Here is a 16,117-nt window from a genome sequence, read left to right as displayed (position 1 = left end):
TACGCGGCCTTCTGGATGCAATGACCACTACGCGGCCATATCTTCCTAGTCCTAGGTCTTGGCGGATCTACAGTAGTAGAATGGGGTAATGCTGTCCTCTCAAAATTTTTTGAAAAAAACATCTAGTATATATACTCTTTAATAAAATGTACATGTATAATATATTGTTATAAACAATTACTAGTCTGCTCAGCTCATACAACTGCCTCAACACTATACATTTACAACTATTTTTATCATCGTTTAATAATCTAATTATGTTATGTCCATGTTGATAAACTATATTATTTGTATCCATACTCCCATGATTAAAATCCTAAATCCGCCACCTGCAGTGCTGCTCCAACTTTTAGCTATCCAACTAATGTCCAAATCATCACTAATCAGCTTATTTGTTTGAGCTTATCAGTCGAATCTATCAGTCATTTAACAATATTTTTCTCTTACAACAAATTAGTCGATAGCTGTCATGGCTTATCGGCGGAACAAGGCTATTTGTTAGCTTCAAGTGGTGTTAGAGTATTGGCTTGCCCTGAAAAAAAGTAACATAAAAAACCGAGAAACTCTGGCTAAAAGCTGAGCTAGTGCTGGAATATAGCAGAGGCGAGATGCTGCTTGTGTTGAGAGATTATTGGGTCCAACTCATTTTAGGACTAGGTAGAGCACAGCTTTATGGTGAAACTAACAATAGGTGCTGCCCACACTGCCCTTTAGTGGCCAAGACCTAGGACTAGGAAGATTTGGGCAAGTTGATCTAGACCTTGTTTAGTTGCAAATTAATATTTTTTTTATAAAATGGACACTGTAATATTTTTATTTGTATTTTACAAATATTATCCAATCATAAACTAATTAGTTTTAAAAGATTTGTTTCACAAATTATAGAAAACTATGTAATTAGTTATTTTTTATCTATATTTAATGCTCCATGCATGTGCCGCAAGATTTGATGTGACGTTGAATGTTGACAAAAAAAAGTTTTAGGTACGGTAGCACATTTATAGCTATAGTAATTAATGTCTAATCGTGAACTAATCAGGCTTAAAAAATTGATTTTGCAAAATACATATAAATTATATAATTAACTATTTTTATTCTATATTTAATGCTTCATGTATGTGTCCAAAAGTTTTTAGATAAAAAGGGCCACAAAGAAGCTGGGTCTTGTTTAGTTGGTGAAAAATTTTGGAAAATGTTATTGTAGTACTTTCGTTTGTATTTGATTAATATTGTCCAACCATGGACTAAGTAGGCTTAAAAGATTCGTCTTGCAAATTACATACAAACTGTAAAATTAGTTATTTTTTATCTATATTTAATATTTTATGCATGTGCTGCAAGATTCGATGTGACGGAAAATATTGAAAAGTTTTGCAAATGTTTAGTTCTGATTTTGGTTTTGGATACTGTAGTGTTTTTGTTTTTATTTGACAATTATTGTCTAATCGTTGACTAACTTGACTCAAAAGATTCATCTGGCGATTTATAGTCAAACTGTGTAATTAGTTTTTTGTTTTCGTCCATATTGTCGTAAAATTTGATACGACAAGAAATCTTGAAAATTTTCTAGTTTCAGGATAAAAAAACGGCCAAAATATTTTGGAAGTGGGCACATTGGCGGCGGAGTTTGGAAACAGGCCGTCAGTTGTCAATCGTAAGTGGAGGAGGAGCACTGCTACGGCATCTTCTGCAACTTTGGCATCTTCTCAAAAGTCTTACAAAAATTTTAAATTTCTCGTCTTATCAAATTTTACGATACATATATGAAAAATTAAATATAAATAAAATTACTAACTAATTATACAGCTTGTGTGTAATTTGTGAAATAAACTTTTTAAACTTAATTAGTTTATGATTGAACAATATTTGTCAAATATAAACGAAAGTGTTATAATATTTATTTTGTAAAACTTTTTGGAACTAAACAAAACCTTTGTTCATGTAGAGATACAGTGACGCCATATAGGCACGCACCTACATAGGCAATATATAGACTATAGAGTAGAGAGTAGTCAGATAGCAGATGCACACACACACATCTAGCTAGCCCGAGTGAAACGAGCGATGGCGGCGCGCGAGCTCTACTGGTGGCCATGGGCGACGCTCGCCGCCGTCTCCCTCCTCCTCTACTACCTGATGACCAACCGCCGCCGCCGCTGGGGCTCGCGCTCCGGACGGCGCCGCCCGCCGGGCCCCAGGCCTCTGCCGCTCATCGGCAACCTCCTGGACCTGCGCGAGGGCAACCTCCACCACACGCTAGCGCGCCTGGCCCGCGCGCACGGCGCCCCCGTCATGCGCCTCGACCTGGGCCTCGTCCCGGCCGTGGTCATCTCCTCCCGCGACGCCGCCCGGGAGGCCTTCACGGCGCACGACCGGCGCCTCGCGGCGCGCGCCGTCCCGGACGGCAAGCGCGCCCTCAACTTCTGCGACCGGTCCATGATCTGGCTCCCGAGCTCCGACCCGCTCTGGCGGACCCTGCGCGGCGTCGTGGCCTCGCACGTCTTTTCGCCGCGCAGCCTCGCCGCGACGCGCGCCGTCCGGGAGCGCAAGGTGCGGGACCTGGTGGCGTACCTCCGCGGACGCGCCGGGATGGAGGTGGACGTCAAGGAGGCGGTGTACGGCGGCGTCATCAACCTCGTGTCGAGCTCGCTCTTCTCCGTCGACGTCGTCGACGTGGGCGCCGCGTCGGCGCATGCGTTGCAGGAGCTCGTGGAGGAGCTCATCGAGTGCATCGCCAAGCCTAACGTGTCCGACTTCTTCCCCTTCCTCCGGCCGCTCGACCTCCAGGGATGGCGGCGGTGGGTGGCCGGGCACCTCAGTAAGATTTTCCAGGTCTTGGACGACATCATCGACCGCCGGTTGGCCGTGGCGGCTTCCGCCTCCACGTCCAAGGGCGACGACCGGCACGGCGACTTCCTCGATGTCCTCGTGGAGCTCAAGTCCAGGGGCAAGATCACTCGCGACAACCTAACTTTGGTCCTGTTCGACGTGTTCACCGCCGGCAGCGACACCATGGCGCTCACCGTGGAGTGGGCGATGGCGGAGCTCCTCCGCAACCCGGGCATCATGGCCAAGGTACGCGCCGAGATCAAGGGCGCCGTCGGCGGCAAGAAGGAAGGAGCCGTCGACGAGGACGACGTGGCGAGCCTGCCGTACCTGCAGGCCGTCGTGAAGGAGGCCATGCGGCTCCACCCGGTGGCGCCCGTGATGCTGCCGCACATGGCCGTGGAGGACGGCGTCGAGATCGGCGGCTACGCGGTGCCCAGGGGGTGTACGGTCATCTTCAACACGTGGGCCATCATGCGCGACCCGGCGGCGTGGGAGAGGCCCGACGAGTTCGTGCCGGAGAGGTTCCTGAGCAGGGAGCTGGACAGTCTAGGGAAACAGTTCGAGTTCATCCCGTTCGGCTCCGGCCGCCGGCTCTGCCCCGGCGTGCCCATGGCGGAGCGGGTCGTGCCACTTATACTAGCGTCGCTGGTGCACGCGTTCGAGTGGCAGCTGCCGGACGGCATGTCGGCGGAGCAGGTGGACGTGAGCGAGAAGTTCACAACCGCCAATGTTTTGGCCTTCCCTCTTAAAGTCGTGCCTGTGATAGTGTGAACATCCTCGCAATCATTTCCAAAGGCAGTCGTAAATCGATTAACAAGAAAAATGGTGGTCTCCAAGATTTATACAATGATCATGTCATATGTTCTCAAATTCGATGATGCACGCCGCATCTAATAAAATATTTATTTCTATCTTTGGAGAAGAGAGGAAAGCGGTGAAATGTCATTCTTGCCCCTGGCTCATTCTTCTTCCTCTTTCCCTTTTCTCTTTTTTTTTCCCTGTGTTGGCACATGGCGCGGGATTTTGCCAATGGAGGCCTATAGGGGAAGCACCGGGTGACCAGGAGGGGGAGGTCTGCTAGTGTTGGGGACATGTTGGCTGCGGAGATTGGAGAGCGCACCCACTTGTGGCCACGGGCAGCCGATCTCTTCGGCTGTGGGCGACACTATCAGGGCTGGGGCCGAGCAGGGCCTCTAGGGCGGCGTGGGCAGCGGTGGTGGTAGGGCCGGGTCGTGAGCCCGTCTCACAATTGTGCCATTGTGGTGGGGTGGATCTCACCGTTCGTGGTGGGGCCGAGTTTCTTTGGCTACTGTGAGGGAGGATGTGGTGGCAGAGGCCGTAGGGACGGTGGGGAGCACTTGCAATGTTCTTGTAACAAGGCCTCAGCGAGCCAGGGGTGGGCATGCCCCATGGGGCCACATGAGGTGCGAGTGAGGCACGGGGGTGTGTGCAGCTCGATGGGATGTGGCCAGCCATGGTAGGTCGGTGTCGAGTTGGGGGTCGTGCGACCGATCGGGGCTCGCGCGGCCTCTCTGGGCGCAATTATGGCAGGCGGACGCGGCATCGCCAGAGCTCATGCTCAATCCGGCTGGGGAAGCCTCTCCGGGCGCGGTTGGTGCAGGTGGGCGCGGCCTCGTCGGAGCTCATGACCAATAGAAAGGGGGAGAGAAGAAGAAGAAAGAGGCAGGGCAATAATGACATTTCACTTTTCACCGTTCTTCTCTCTCCTCCAAGACTAGAAATGAATATTTTAATGGGGAGTAGTGTTTACTAGCAAATTTGACAAGAGGTGTCTACTGCCAAATCACTCTATTTTCTATGTCCACCAGCAAAGGAAAGTCATTTTTAGTGTCTTGGAGCAAAATTTGCCTATGTTCTAATACATCATATCTTGAAATCAGACTCCATACATTGTTTAGGCGAGTGATGCGACCGCCTATGACAAATTAATCAGTGTCTTTGGGGTTTCGAACTCATGACATTTGGCACATATAACGTGTGTTTGGTTGGGGGTTGAGTGGGTTGGGTTGGATCCAACCCAGTTTTTGGGGACGGAGTCAACCCATCCAGTGTTTGGTTGCACTTCTGCTTTTGGGGACGGAGCCAACCCGTTTCAGTGTTTGGTTGAAGGATTGAGGACAGAGCGGCTCTATTCAGTGTTTGGTTGAAGGATTTCGGTGTTTGGTGGGAGCCAACCCGGCTGGAGCGGCTCCGTCCGCCAGATTTTGACGGACGGGTCCAACCCGCATCTGAGAGAAATATTCCACCCTGGAGCCAACTCAACCCTCCCATCCTCCAACCAAACAGCCACGGGAATGGGTTTGCTCCGACCCGACTCGCCCCGCTCTCCAACCAAACACACGGATAGTGTTTCCCAACCACATTACTATACTCTTATTTCTGATCATATATAGACAACTATATTCTTTGGGGATGATTCCTACGGGAACACGGTAACAATTGAGTTAATAAATAGACCAGGTCAAAAAAAAAATCCAGACCAAAAAATTAGCAGACATTTTACCATAGCTCATAGGATTCATTTTTCACTTATTTTGATTAAGTGCCAACATCCAGATTCGAACCAACACCCTCTCCCTTGCGCGAACCTTCCCCAACCACTGCGCCACACAATCACTTATGTCTAATTCTAGGAAGCTGTCTATTTATACTAATATATACGAATCTTGTAATCAATATTTAATTTATAAATAATCTTAAATGAAAAAACTTTCAAATATAAAGTTTTAGATCCCGTCAAGCACTACAACTTTGATACAGAACATTTCTCCATCCAAGGTCATTTAAAAATTTCAAAAATTTGAAATTCAAAACTTGAGACTTAATCTATATATTTTAAACCCTAAACAATCTCAAACAAAAATTATATCAGCTACAAAGTTTTAGTTCTCATCGAACTCTACAATTTTGATATAAAGCTTATCTTCATCTGACTTTATTTAAAAAATATATGAATTTTATTTGTGTTCTAACTATTTTTAAGGACGGTTGAAAATCACTCATTTTTAGAGACGATTGACATAAGTAACCGTACTTCAAAATAGCATTTTCAAAGACGGTTCTCTTAACGGAACCATCCATAAAAATAGATACATTTTTAGAGATAGATTTTTTAGGACTGCACACCAAGGCCTTGTTTAGTTTTTTTTTTGTAAAATCGATATTGTAGCACTTTTATTTATATTTGATAAATATTGTCTAATCATGAACTAACTAGACTCAAAAGATTCGTCTCGCAAATTACAGATGAACTATGTAATTAGTTTTTATTTCAATATATATTTAATGCTCTATGCATACGTCTAAATATTCGACGTAATGGGAAATGTGAAAAATTTTGTTAAATTTTGTAGAAACTAAAGAAGGCCCAAGTCTCCAGTCCTTGCACACATCCATATCTTCTCCACCCCCACCAAAAGTAGGATGAAACGATAGTGCCAGAGAGACAAGGGTCCAGCGGCGTCTGTGAAGCAGCAGGCCTCGGTACTGGTGCCTGGTGGAGCACAGGACGCAACACCAGCTCCTTCCATAGATGGTTGCGGCAAGCAGGAGTGCAAAGCGCACCACGGTTGGTTGCTAGCTCCTCGCCTTGCTTGACTAAGAGCATCCCCACGAGATTCTCATGTTTTATTCTCCAAAATATTATATTTATCAACTTTAAATTAGTATAAGGAGAAAAAATAAGTTATCTCCAAGAGTTTTTTATGTTTCTATCTTAAGTTTTTTTTCATGAGCACTTTATTTACGACCTGATCTTATATTTTGTATCAGGGACCTGAATTTGTTTCTATACGCGTTTAAACCCTTCCACCAAATCTTTCTTTCTCACATTTTCTCATCTAGAACCCTGTCTTTCTTCCCGCGTACTAGACGGGCTTAGAAACTCAGGCGCGCTCCTAGGCCGACACATATATGCGCACTTGGGATAAATTTTTGTGAGGTTCGAAAAGATAGAAAGTGAAGATGCTAAACTATTAGAAATGTTTTTTTTCTTATATTGCTAAAAAAATTTAAGATAAAAAAACTAAATAACAAACTGTTAGAGATGCTCCAAACAAGCTTTTCCTTGCGTCCATGAAACCATTTCGAGTCTCTTGTTTTGGTAAGGAAAACCCACCAGCACGAGTCTCAAGAAGCATCATCATTCCTCCATATTCTTGCTTGGTAAGGCTATACAACGCCACACAAAGGCAACCAAATCTGGCTTTTTTTTTTATCATCTGCAAGCGTCATATAAGAGCATCTCTAGCAATGTCCCATACTTGACCCCTACTCTAGATTTAAGTAGTGGGGGTTAAAAAACCAGCTCCGGTAGACTCTCTACTATATTTTCTACTTTTGTTGGCCCCTTACCTTTCTCCCTTCACCTTTTAAGTCTTTTTTAGTTCTCAAAATTTCTCAAAAATTTTCAAGATTTCCTCTTACATCGAATCTTTGGACATAGAGTATTAAATATAGATAAAAAATAAATAATTATACAGTTTACCTGTAATTTGCGAGACCAATCTTTTAAATCTGCGGCCCCCTACTCCACCGTGCAAAAATCTGGATCGGACTTTCCCTCCCAACGCCCGACTCAAGCGGCCTCGACCGTGACTTCCATCATCATCACTCTGGACCCAGTGGCGGCCCTCCCTCGGAGCTTAGCGTGACCTCCCCTCCCATCCGCGGCAGCCTTACCCAGCCAGCCCGTGCGCCTCCCATCGCCCAGATAGGTCCCCTGGCACGACGACCTGTGAACTCTCCGGTGTGGTCGCCCCTCCACGCCGGCATCTCGCCGGCCTGTGTCGCCAAGCTCCCCATCATCTCGCCCCATGTTGCTAAGGCCTTGCTTAGTTGCTGCTAATGTAGCATCTTCACCGGATTGAACAAATATATTATACCATGTTCGCTTAAGTTTATCTGCCGAATCTATCAGTTATTTAACAGTGTTTTCTCTCGTAACAAATTAACAAACAGCCATAACTTTTCAGCCAAGCAAATAAGACATAAATAATTATCTTTCTTTATAATCAGTGATAAAGAGGATGAAAGCAAAAGTTAGACTGCAGCAAATCTCTTTCTTCTCAAAAAGTTCTGAATCCATCAAAGCCTTCCCTCTGTCCCTTAAAAAAGGGAACAACAATCATTTGTTTTAATCTCCTCTTTTTTTTTTCTTTCACCGAAATCTAGAGCCAATGATACCAAGCCAAGCCAAGCCATGCCCCACAACCCATGTCGCTGACTCTGCTTGCAGAGAGAAACGAGAGGAGTGCTTTCTTTACCAGTGACACGTGAGTCTCATGTATAAAGGGGGCATGATTTTCTGTTGAAGAACATGACCCTATACTTTATAATTCAATTTTCTTAATCTTTTATACTAAATTTTAAGGAAAGAGAAAATGCCATCTAATGGAGATGCTTTGTGGCCTTCCACATGGAAATGGGCACCATTAGTGGCGGATCCAGAAACGGATCAAGAGGGGGGCTAAATAACATAGGCTAAATTTTTTTTCTTGCTCAATGCAGTGCACTAATAGATATAGGTAAGATTGATAATTTAATATTGATTCAAAGTGTTCAAAGATAAAGATTCGTAGAATAAATATAGAAAAATATCAAATATATGAAATCTTTTGCAAAAAAGGAAAACCTATTAAAAGATTTTTGAGTCCAAGAGGAGGGCTGCAGCCACCCCAGGCCCCCCCTGCATCCGCCAATGGGCACCATTATGTCCGTTGGGTCCCATGGCAAAGCTAAAAAAGATTACCACCAAGGCATGACCATGCTATCTTCGGTTTTCTTTGCTTAACTGATGTCCACTGATTCCTCAACTTGATTCGCTCCCAGTTTTCAAGCATCAACATCAGTGGCTGCTGTGTCAAGCGTGAGTACTCTATCTTTTTATAGCAAAACTTCAGACTGTTCATGGGCCGTCCGATCGGATTCGTCCGCAAAAAACCCCCAAACCCAACCCATCAGTGCATCAGGTTGAATTTGAAAGTAGGAAAACGCGAGAAATAGCGTCAGATCAGGCTGGGTCTAACAATTTTTGCCCAAACATTTTTTTCTAGACCATTCTGAATCTGATCCAATCTTGCATTATATTTGTTCAGATCTACTCTGGACTAACATACTCTGTGCAGTGCATAATTTATCCCATTTTAATGGTTCGAGAACCAAAAGCTTATAAATACAGGCTCGAGCTCTCAACAGCTCAATGTCCAAAATGCACTTGTATCATTATTCAATTCATCCATGATACTGCCATTTGGTAACCCATACATATTTTCCTGATCCGATTAGGACATGCATATGCATGCAGGACGCGAGGAAAACTAGCAGTCCCTGGTACAGAAGCAGCGGTGGCGTAGGCCTTTGCACTCGCCACCGGTAAAACCTTCAGTCAGGCAAACGCTTGCGCAGTTTGCGTCTCTCGAGCAGGGTCCCCTGAATTTGAGGCTCGGCGACTCACACTTCCTCGCCAATGCCATAGTGATTGGTCCCTGCGTCTCTGCAACCAAAAAAATATATACAAAAGCAGCATCATGTACATCTTCCAATGATTCTGTAGGATCTTGCAAAATTGAAGGCTTAAAATCTACTAGGCATCACCACATGTGCATGTGTGTTTCCTATGACATACCTGTATTATAACCAATGAGGAGCAGCAGGAGGACCGCAAAAAGCTTGGCGGAGAGACCCATTGTTCTATCCTTCAGATGGAATGGAGTGTTATTCTGCAGGCTGAAGATATAGATGAGACTAGGACACTAGGTACGGGTACCCTTCTTATATACTTGCGTAGGTTGTAGCAGCACTCATTCTTGGGTGGTTTACAGATGTCTTTGGTCTTTTTCTCGAGCCTAAGTTTTTCTTTCTTTAACCAATTGTTTCTTCTACATTAAGTCATGGTTGTAATTAGTGCTTAATCTATCTATCTATCTATCTATCTATCTATCTATCTATCTATCTATCTATCTATCTATCTATCTATCTATCTATCTATCTATTCTTTAGCTCCCTCTAGTGCCTTCTTTTCTTTTCATCTTTCTTGCCTTTGTACTGTACTGCTGTTGCTTTTAATATAATTTTAGTAGGGGCTCTTCTGCCCCTCCTGTTCTTTCAAAAAAAAAAATCTATCTATATCTATCTATATATCTATCTATATCTATATCTATATCCATATCTATATCTATAAAAGAGCACACATATTTTTATTTTATGCCGTTACAAACTGACTATAGTCGGTGCACTGCCGAAAATGCTAGCCTTAATGTGTGATCCAATGTTGTGACTGCCTTACTGGATGCATATTTAGGCCCTGTTTAGTATCCCACCTAAAATTTTTTCATCCATCCCATCGAATCTTTAGACACATGCATGGAATATTAAATGTATATAAAAAAATAAACTAATTACACAGTTTGGTTGAAAATCGCGAGACGAATCTTTTAAGCCTAGTTACTCCATGATTAGCCTTAAGTGCTACAGTAACCCACATGTGCTAATGACAGATTAATTTTGCTTAATAGATTTGTCTTGCAGTTTTCTGACGAGCTATGTAATTTATTTTTTTATTAGTTTCTAAAACCCCCTCCCGACATCCTTCCGACATATCCGATGTGACACTCAAAAAAATTTCATCTTCAATCTAAACAGGGCCTTATCATCTTAATTAGGTTCCTCGTGAGAAGGATGATGACTGATGAGTGATGTCAGATGCATTTTCGTCTTTTTCTTGATTGCAAGATTTTTTCTTTCTTTGTTCAATTCTTTCTTCCAAACCTTATGTAGAAATTAAAAGCTGTCATGATAAACTGTCTATACTACTTTAACAAAAATATATTTAAAAAGGATTAGAAGTTGTGGTATTATACACAAAAAAAAATTCTGAAGGTAATTTGTAAGAGCATCTTCAAGAATTCCCAAAAAAAGCCTACTAATATAGTATTTTTTTTGCAAGAATAGAAAAGGCTCATTACCAAAAAATCTTAATATTAACACTTGGAAAAAAAATCACTGAACGTACCGCCTGTCTTCCACTCGCGTATTGGTCTACCAATCTAAGAGCATCTCTAAAAGTACCCAATATTTTCTTCTCAAAAACATGTAGTTTTATAACTCCCAAAAAGACACTGAAAAAAAGGAAGGGTGTCCAAACTTCCAAAAAAATTCAGATTTTGGTTCCACAAGATTTTTTTTTGCGGCATTTTTTACGCACCAGCAGCCGAGCAATCGAAGCTCGACCTTTTTTCCTCGCATCCGGCCATGCTCACCCTACATCCTATTGCCACCCCAGTGTCGACAACCACACCCTACGGTCTATTGCCGCCCCAGCGTCTAGCGTCCGCCCATGCGTCCCGTGACCATGCCCTACCCCGGAGTCCACCCCTGCCCCAGCATTCGCCTCTGCTGACGTCCACACCCATTGTTTGAGGTGAGGTCCAGTTTTTTTTCAGGCACTACTCGCACACCGAAGTGAAGCTAAGAGAGAAGAGAGAAGATTTGAGCACCACTCCTTCCACTAGAACCAGCGGTGGCAAATTCAAGTGATGCCCCGAATAGGAGCGAGGCATGTACAAGCTCCACTGCCCGCACAACAAGAAGCCAATTTGTTGGTAAGGTTTCTGCAAGACTGCAACCATTGGTCAGTGCAGTGTTGAAATGATCTAGATTTTCATGAAAGGAAATCCCCATATTCGAAATACAATACGATAGTCCTAGACGATCATCCCGTCATAATATCTAGATTTTAGTCTATACTTAGTTATACGCATAATAAAAAAAGGTACACCAGAGAGGTTTACTTATTATTACATTGCCACTTGGCGGAATCACACACAACATCTAGGACTGCAACATGTAGATGGCAACGAGCGCAGACTTCAACTCCTCCATCTTGAGCATAGGAACGAGACAACTACTCCCAGTCGTCTCACTTATAGTTATACTCAGGCTCAGAACCTGTTTTCAAGGTATCAGTACGATTTGTACTAGCCACTGGCTCCCACACCCTATGCTTTCTGTTGCTTTGTGGTAGGTGGAATGCAACGGATATATAACAAAAGGGGCCTATAATGTGGTTATAGATTTCTATGCGAGTAAGTCACAATTTAGTAATAAGTTCATCCACACATTCTCCCCTCCAACACCCCTCTCATCACACTCTCGCTCTCTAGGCGGCAAGGATGACTCTCGCTCATACCTTGTCCCAACAGCCAACGCTGGAAACCAACACCAAACCCAAGGAAAGATAGAAATGACTCCTCTCACTAGTCAAGTGAAGCTGTACTTAGGAAAGGTCCATAGCCGTAAGATGGTATATGTATCGATCGATCAACCAGAAACTCTGCAGAGGTTTGCACCACCCACAAGATCACCATCATCGATGTTGTACATCATCTAGGCTGATGTCGGGCTGCCTTCTTACTAACACGGTGCCACTCTACCACTCAGAACTAGGGCCATGCCGGAGTACCACCGGCCTACTAAGACTGTAAGACGTAGTATCGGCCCCAAGCTCACTACGCTGTCTTAGGAGGGTGTGGTCCTATGCCCGTACCTCCATACACTATCCGCTATCAACCTAGTAGTAGTGGCACCGCCCTAGTCGATCGAACATCTGTCTCCCTCCCACGAAAGCAAGCGGGGGTGCAAGGATTCCTAAGACCCGGTCCACAAAAAATATCAGTCCTTAGGATGATCAAACATGATACCTTCTCATGGGGTCATCCATTGCCCCGCTCGATGGGACTTCTGGTGCCCCATGCTAAACAACACATCCCATTCCGGGGCATCATCCCACAAAGATACTGCATCCTGGAATCTCTCCTTGAAACCTATACCTGCCACAGGTACCTCTCGAGAAAATGCCCAAGTAGCATTTCGTGGCATGACTTGTCCCCGGACTCATCATGGAACCCAGCTCGGTCGACTTAACCCTCACCACACACCCAAAACACACGTCAAGATCTCCCCAAGTTCATTATCAGGTTTGATCGCACCACGTGCCTTATCCAGTTCCAATAGTTATTCACCAAGCATCACAACAGTAAGACGTAAGCATCTATCCTAACTGCGGGTGTGCAGGGGAATAAGTTACAACAACGTAATGGTTCACAAGCAGTTCTACCATACAACCTATCTCAAATATTATATAAAAGTAAAGCGCTAGCATTTAGATTTATAGCATGTCTAGTAGGATTCTATGAGGTTGGGTGGGACGTGGCATCCTCAAGCTCCTCCGTGTAGTTGGGTTCATACTTCTCACTGGGCAGCTCCTTCGGGCCAAAATTGATATATATAGTCGCGATGAATGACTCTTATAGATAGCACAAAGAAGCAACATAAATCCAAAAGATCCAAATGCACTCATACATAAGCCTAAGACGTAGAGCTCGATTTTAAAAAAATTTGGGTACTAGTTTCATATTTTTCTAAAATCATATGAATTTTATATAAATTAAATAAGCTTAAAACTATTTTTGGAAAAAGGAAAAAGAAAATAAAAGAAAAGGGGATGTGGTTTGGGCTCAAACCCAGCCCATCTCAGCGGCTGAAGGGGGTTTCGGCCAGCTCAGGCAGGCCAGCCCAAGCCGAGGTGGGCCATGGCCTGCTTCTCTTTCTTCGGATGGGCCAGGAATCTATGGGCTGGTCTATGGCGGATCGAGTCCATGATGATCACACGATGAGGGTTGTGGACCACACGCGCGGTCTACGGCGGATCGAGTCCACTCGCCCTCCCATCACTTGGCCCATGGTACTCCAGATCCACGGTGGTGGCTCGGCCTCGAGGATCTGATCAAGCGTCGACTTTTCTCCCTCTCTACCAAGCGCACAACGTGTACCTCATCACAGTGAAAGCGCCGACCTTTTGCCCTCCACTAGTCTCAAAAGCTTGGAATAGACCATGCTACGGCGGAGTATGGCCATGGCGAGCACGTGCCAATGCACGGCTAGGTGGGCGTTCTCGTGCTCTTCTTCCACTCTCGGCGAGGCGAACCGCTTGGTGCCCCTCTCTCTTCCTCTACTATCCTACAATGAGCGAAATAGCTCTGCCATGGTTGGCTCTGGCGGTAGGGGGATGAGGAGGGGCTAGGGCATCGGCTCGGGGTTCTAATAGGCGAGCTTGGCCATGGCGAGCGCGAACGGCGGATAGAGGGGATGGGGCACATGGACAACGATTGGAGGCTTTGGTTAGGGATTTGGGAAACGCTGGGTGGCTGCAAATTCACTAGCATCCTCCAATTCGAGGTGCGGTGGTCAAAGTGGTTTGGGGAATCAGTGGATGGCAAGGGAAGCCCATGGCGACGTCACCTGCGTCATGACACCAATGGAGTATGGGGCATGCAGGGTAGCTAAGATGGCGTCCATCTAGGCGTTGCTTCAAAATGGCCACATCGCGGATGGTTGGGTGCAAGGGGGGACCGCGTGGAGACTGCTGGTGCCTGGGTCCTGCTTTTGGCGAAAAGCAGAGGGAGCCAGAGTTCGGGATGACAGCCGGGGCCCAGTTGTCGGCGTCTGCAGCGTGCCCGCGTGCTGGGAAGGGCTTCGTGGGCTGCGGGGGCGGAGCTAGGCTTGCTTGCGTAGAGGTGCGCGCTTGTGGGCCGCTGGGGCAGGCTGGCACGAGCAGCATTTGGGCTGTTGTGCATGCGCGTGAGGCTGGGCTGCGAGCTGGGCCGCAGCTACTGCTCGGGCCAAATGCTCTTCCTCTTTTCTTCCTTTTTTCCAAGCCCTTTTCCATTTCTAATTCTATTTCTTTTACACCTTGGCTTCTATGTGCACATACATGTATGCCAAGCATATATACGCCGTTAGGCGTGGTCTACTAGGGGTCTAGGGTTTTATGGATTCCATGCCAAGGGTTGGCAACACATAAGAATTTCATAATAAGCAAAAGTGGTTGATTTTATTAGCAATACATAAAACCAAGAAGTCCCAAATCACACATTGAATTAAATTGTATATGCTCAAACAAATTAAATAGGATCACTAGTGCAGCTACAGGTTGTCCTAGTATGTTACTCACCAATCACGGGTTATTTTTAGAAGAAAAAAAATTCAGGTGGTATTTTTTGTATTTGTGAAAATTTTGGGTTGTTACAAATGTACCTTGTTCGGAGAGAAAGAGTGATATACTGATTATTTTATTGAAGAGTCACAAATGGCTACGATGCCTTTTTCTTTCCACACACTGCAGCTGTGCTAGGGCGATGCCTAGTTTCCACCGTGGCATCTGTTTTTTTTAGCACCACTTGCACATTGTGGATGCTCTGGCATCAATGGTTGCAGTGTCAAGAGTGATGCCACAATAATACTCTCTCTTTTTATAGCATCACCCCAGACCCCACGCTATGGAGTGCTTAAGTTATCCGGTTTTAATAGTTTGAAAGACAAAGATATTTGAATTTAGAGTTCATATGCTAATAAATACCGAAATACGGGCTTAAGCTCTCAACCGTTCAATTATTTACTTCATTCATGTGCTACTTCCATTTGGTAATGCATACATATTTTCCTGATCCATTCAGGACATGCATATGCATGCAGGACGCAAAGCAACTAGCAGTCCCTGGTACAGAAGCAGCGGCGGCGTAGGCCTCTGCACTTGCCACTGGTAAAACCTTCTGTCAGGCAAACGGTTGCACAGTTTTCGTCCCTCGAGCAGGGTCCCTTGAATTTGAAGCTCTTCGACTGGCACTTCCTCGCCAATGCCACAGTCACTGGTCCCTGCATCTCTGCAAACACAAACACAAAGCAACACATCATGTACATTTTCTTGAATGATTCAACATACAAGCAGAGTTTCCGGTTCAAAACTATTTATTTTGGTGGATTTATCATGACATACCAGTATAACCACCAATGAGGAGCAGGAGGAGGACCGCAAAAAGCTTGGTGGAGAGACCCATTTCAGCCTTCAGATGGAATGGACAATTGTTATGCTGTAGGCTGAAGATATAGATGAGACTAGGTACGGGTACTACCCTTCTTATAGTTGCGTAGGTTGTGTAGCAGCACACAGATATTCTTGGGTGGTCTACAGAGGAGCACACAGATTTTTTATGCCGTTACAAACTATCTGTAGCCAGTATATACACAGCCAAGATGGCGGCCTTAATGTGCTCTGATGCTGTTACAGCCATACTGAAACTGAATGCATGTTTTTCGTCTATGCACCTCATGAGATGGGTGTGGTGAGTACTGTCAGATGTGTATTGTCTTTTTCTTGACTCTAAGATTTTATTTCTTCAATCAGATGTTTCTTCTACACACTAAGTCATGT

At 44.9% G+C, this 16,117-nt stretch overlaps 3 protein-coding genes across 3 annotated transcripts; 1 reads left to right on the top strand and 2 right to left on the bottom strand.

The window, feature by feature from the left end:
* On the top strand, positions 2,002-3,751 carry LOC8069158 (cytochrome P450 76M5). Its single transcript, XM_002461705.2, has one exon. The coding sequence runs from the start codon at positions 2,065-2,067 to the stop codon at positions 3,598-3,600; it is 1,536 nt and encodes a 511-aa protein (XP_002461750.1). The 5' UTR covers positions 2,002-2,064; the 3' UTR covers positions 3,601-3,751.
* LOC8081802 (defensin Ec-AMP-D1) lies at positions 8,959-9,607 on the bottom strand. The gene is made up of 2 exons (XM_002459560.2): positions 9,476-9,607; positions 8,959-9,343 (listed from the first exon to the last, which is right to left on the bottom strand). Exons 1-2 carry the CDS (start codon positions 9,534-9,536, stop codon positions 9,168-9,170), a joined length of 237 nt encoding a protein of 78 aa, XP_002459605.1. The 5' UTR covers positions 9,537-9,607; the 3' UTR covers positions 8,959-9,167.
* On the bottom strand, positions 15,271-15,786 carry LOC8069156 (defensin Ec-AMP-D1). The gene is made up of 2 exons (XM_002459559.2): positions 15,683-15,786; positions 15,271-15,569 (listed from the first exon to the last, which is right to left on the bottom strand). The coding sequence occupies exons 1-2, from the start codon at positions 15,741-15,743 to the stop codon at positions 15,394-15,396; spliced, it is 237 nt and encodes a 78-aa protein (XP_002459604.1). The 5' UTR covers positions 15,744-15,786; the 3' UTR covers positions 15,271-15,393.

The sequence above is a fragment of the Sorghum bicolor genome, chromosome 2 (genome assembly GCF_000003195.3).
Source record: "Sorghum bicolor cultivar BTx623 chromosome 2, Sorghum_bicolor_NCBIv3, whole genome shotgun sequence".
NCBI lineage: Eukaryota > Viridiplantae > Streptophyta > Magnoliopsida > Poales > Poaceae > Sorghum > Sorghum bicolor.
The sequence above is the reverse complement of the archived record's forward strand: the minus strand, read 5'-3'. Positions and strand labels throughout refer to the sequence as shown.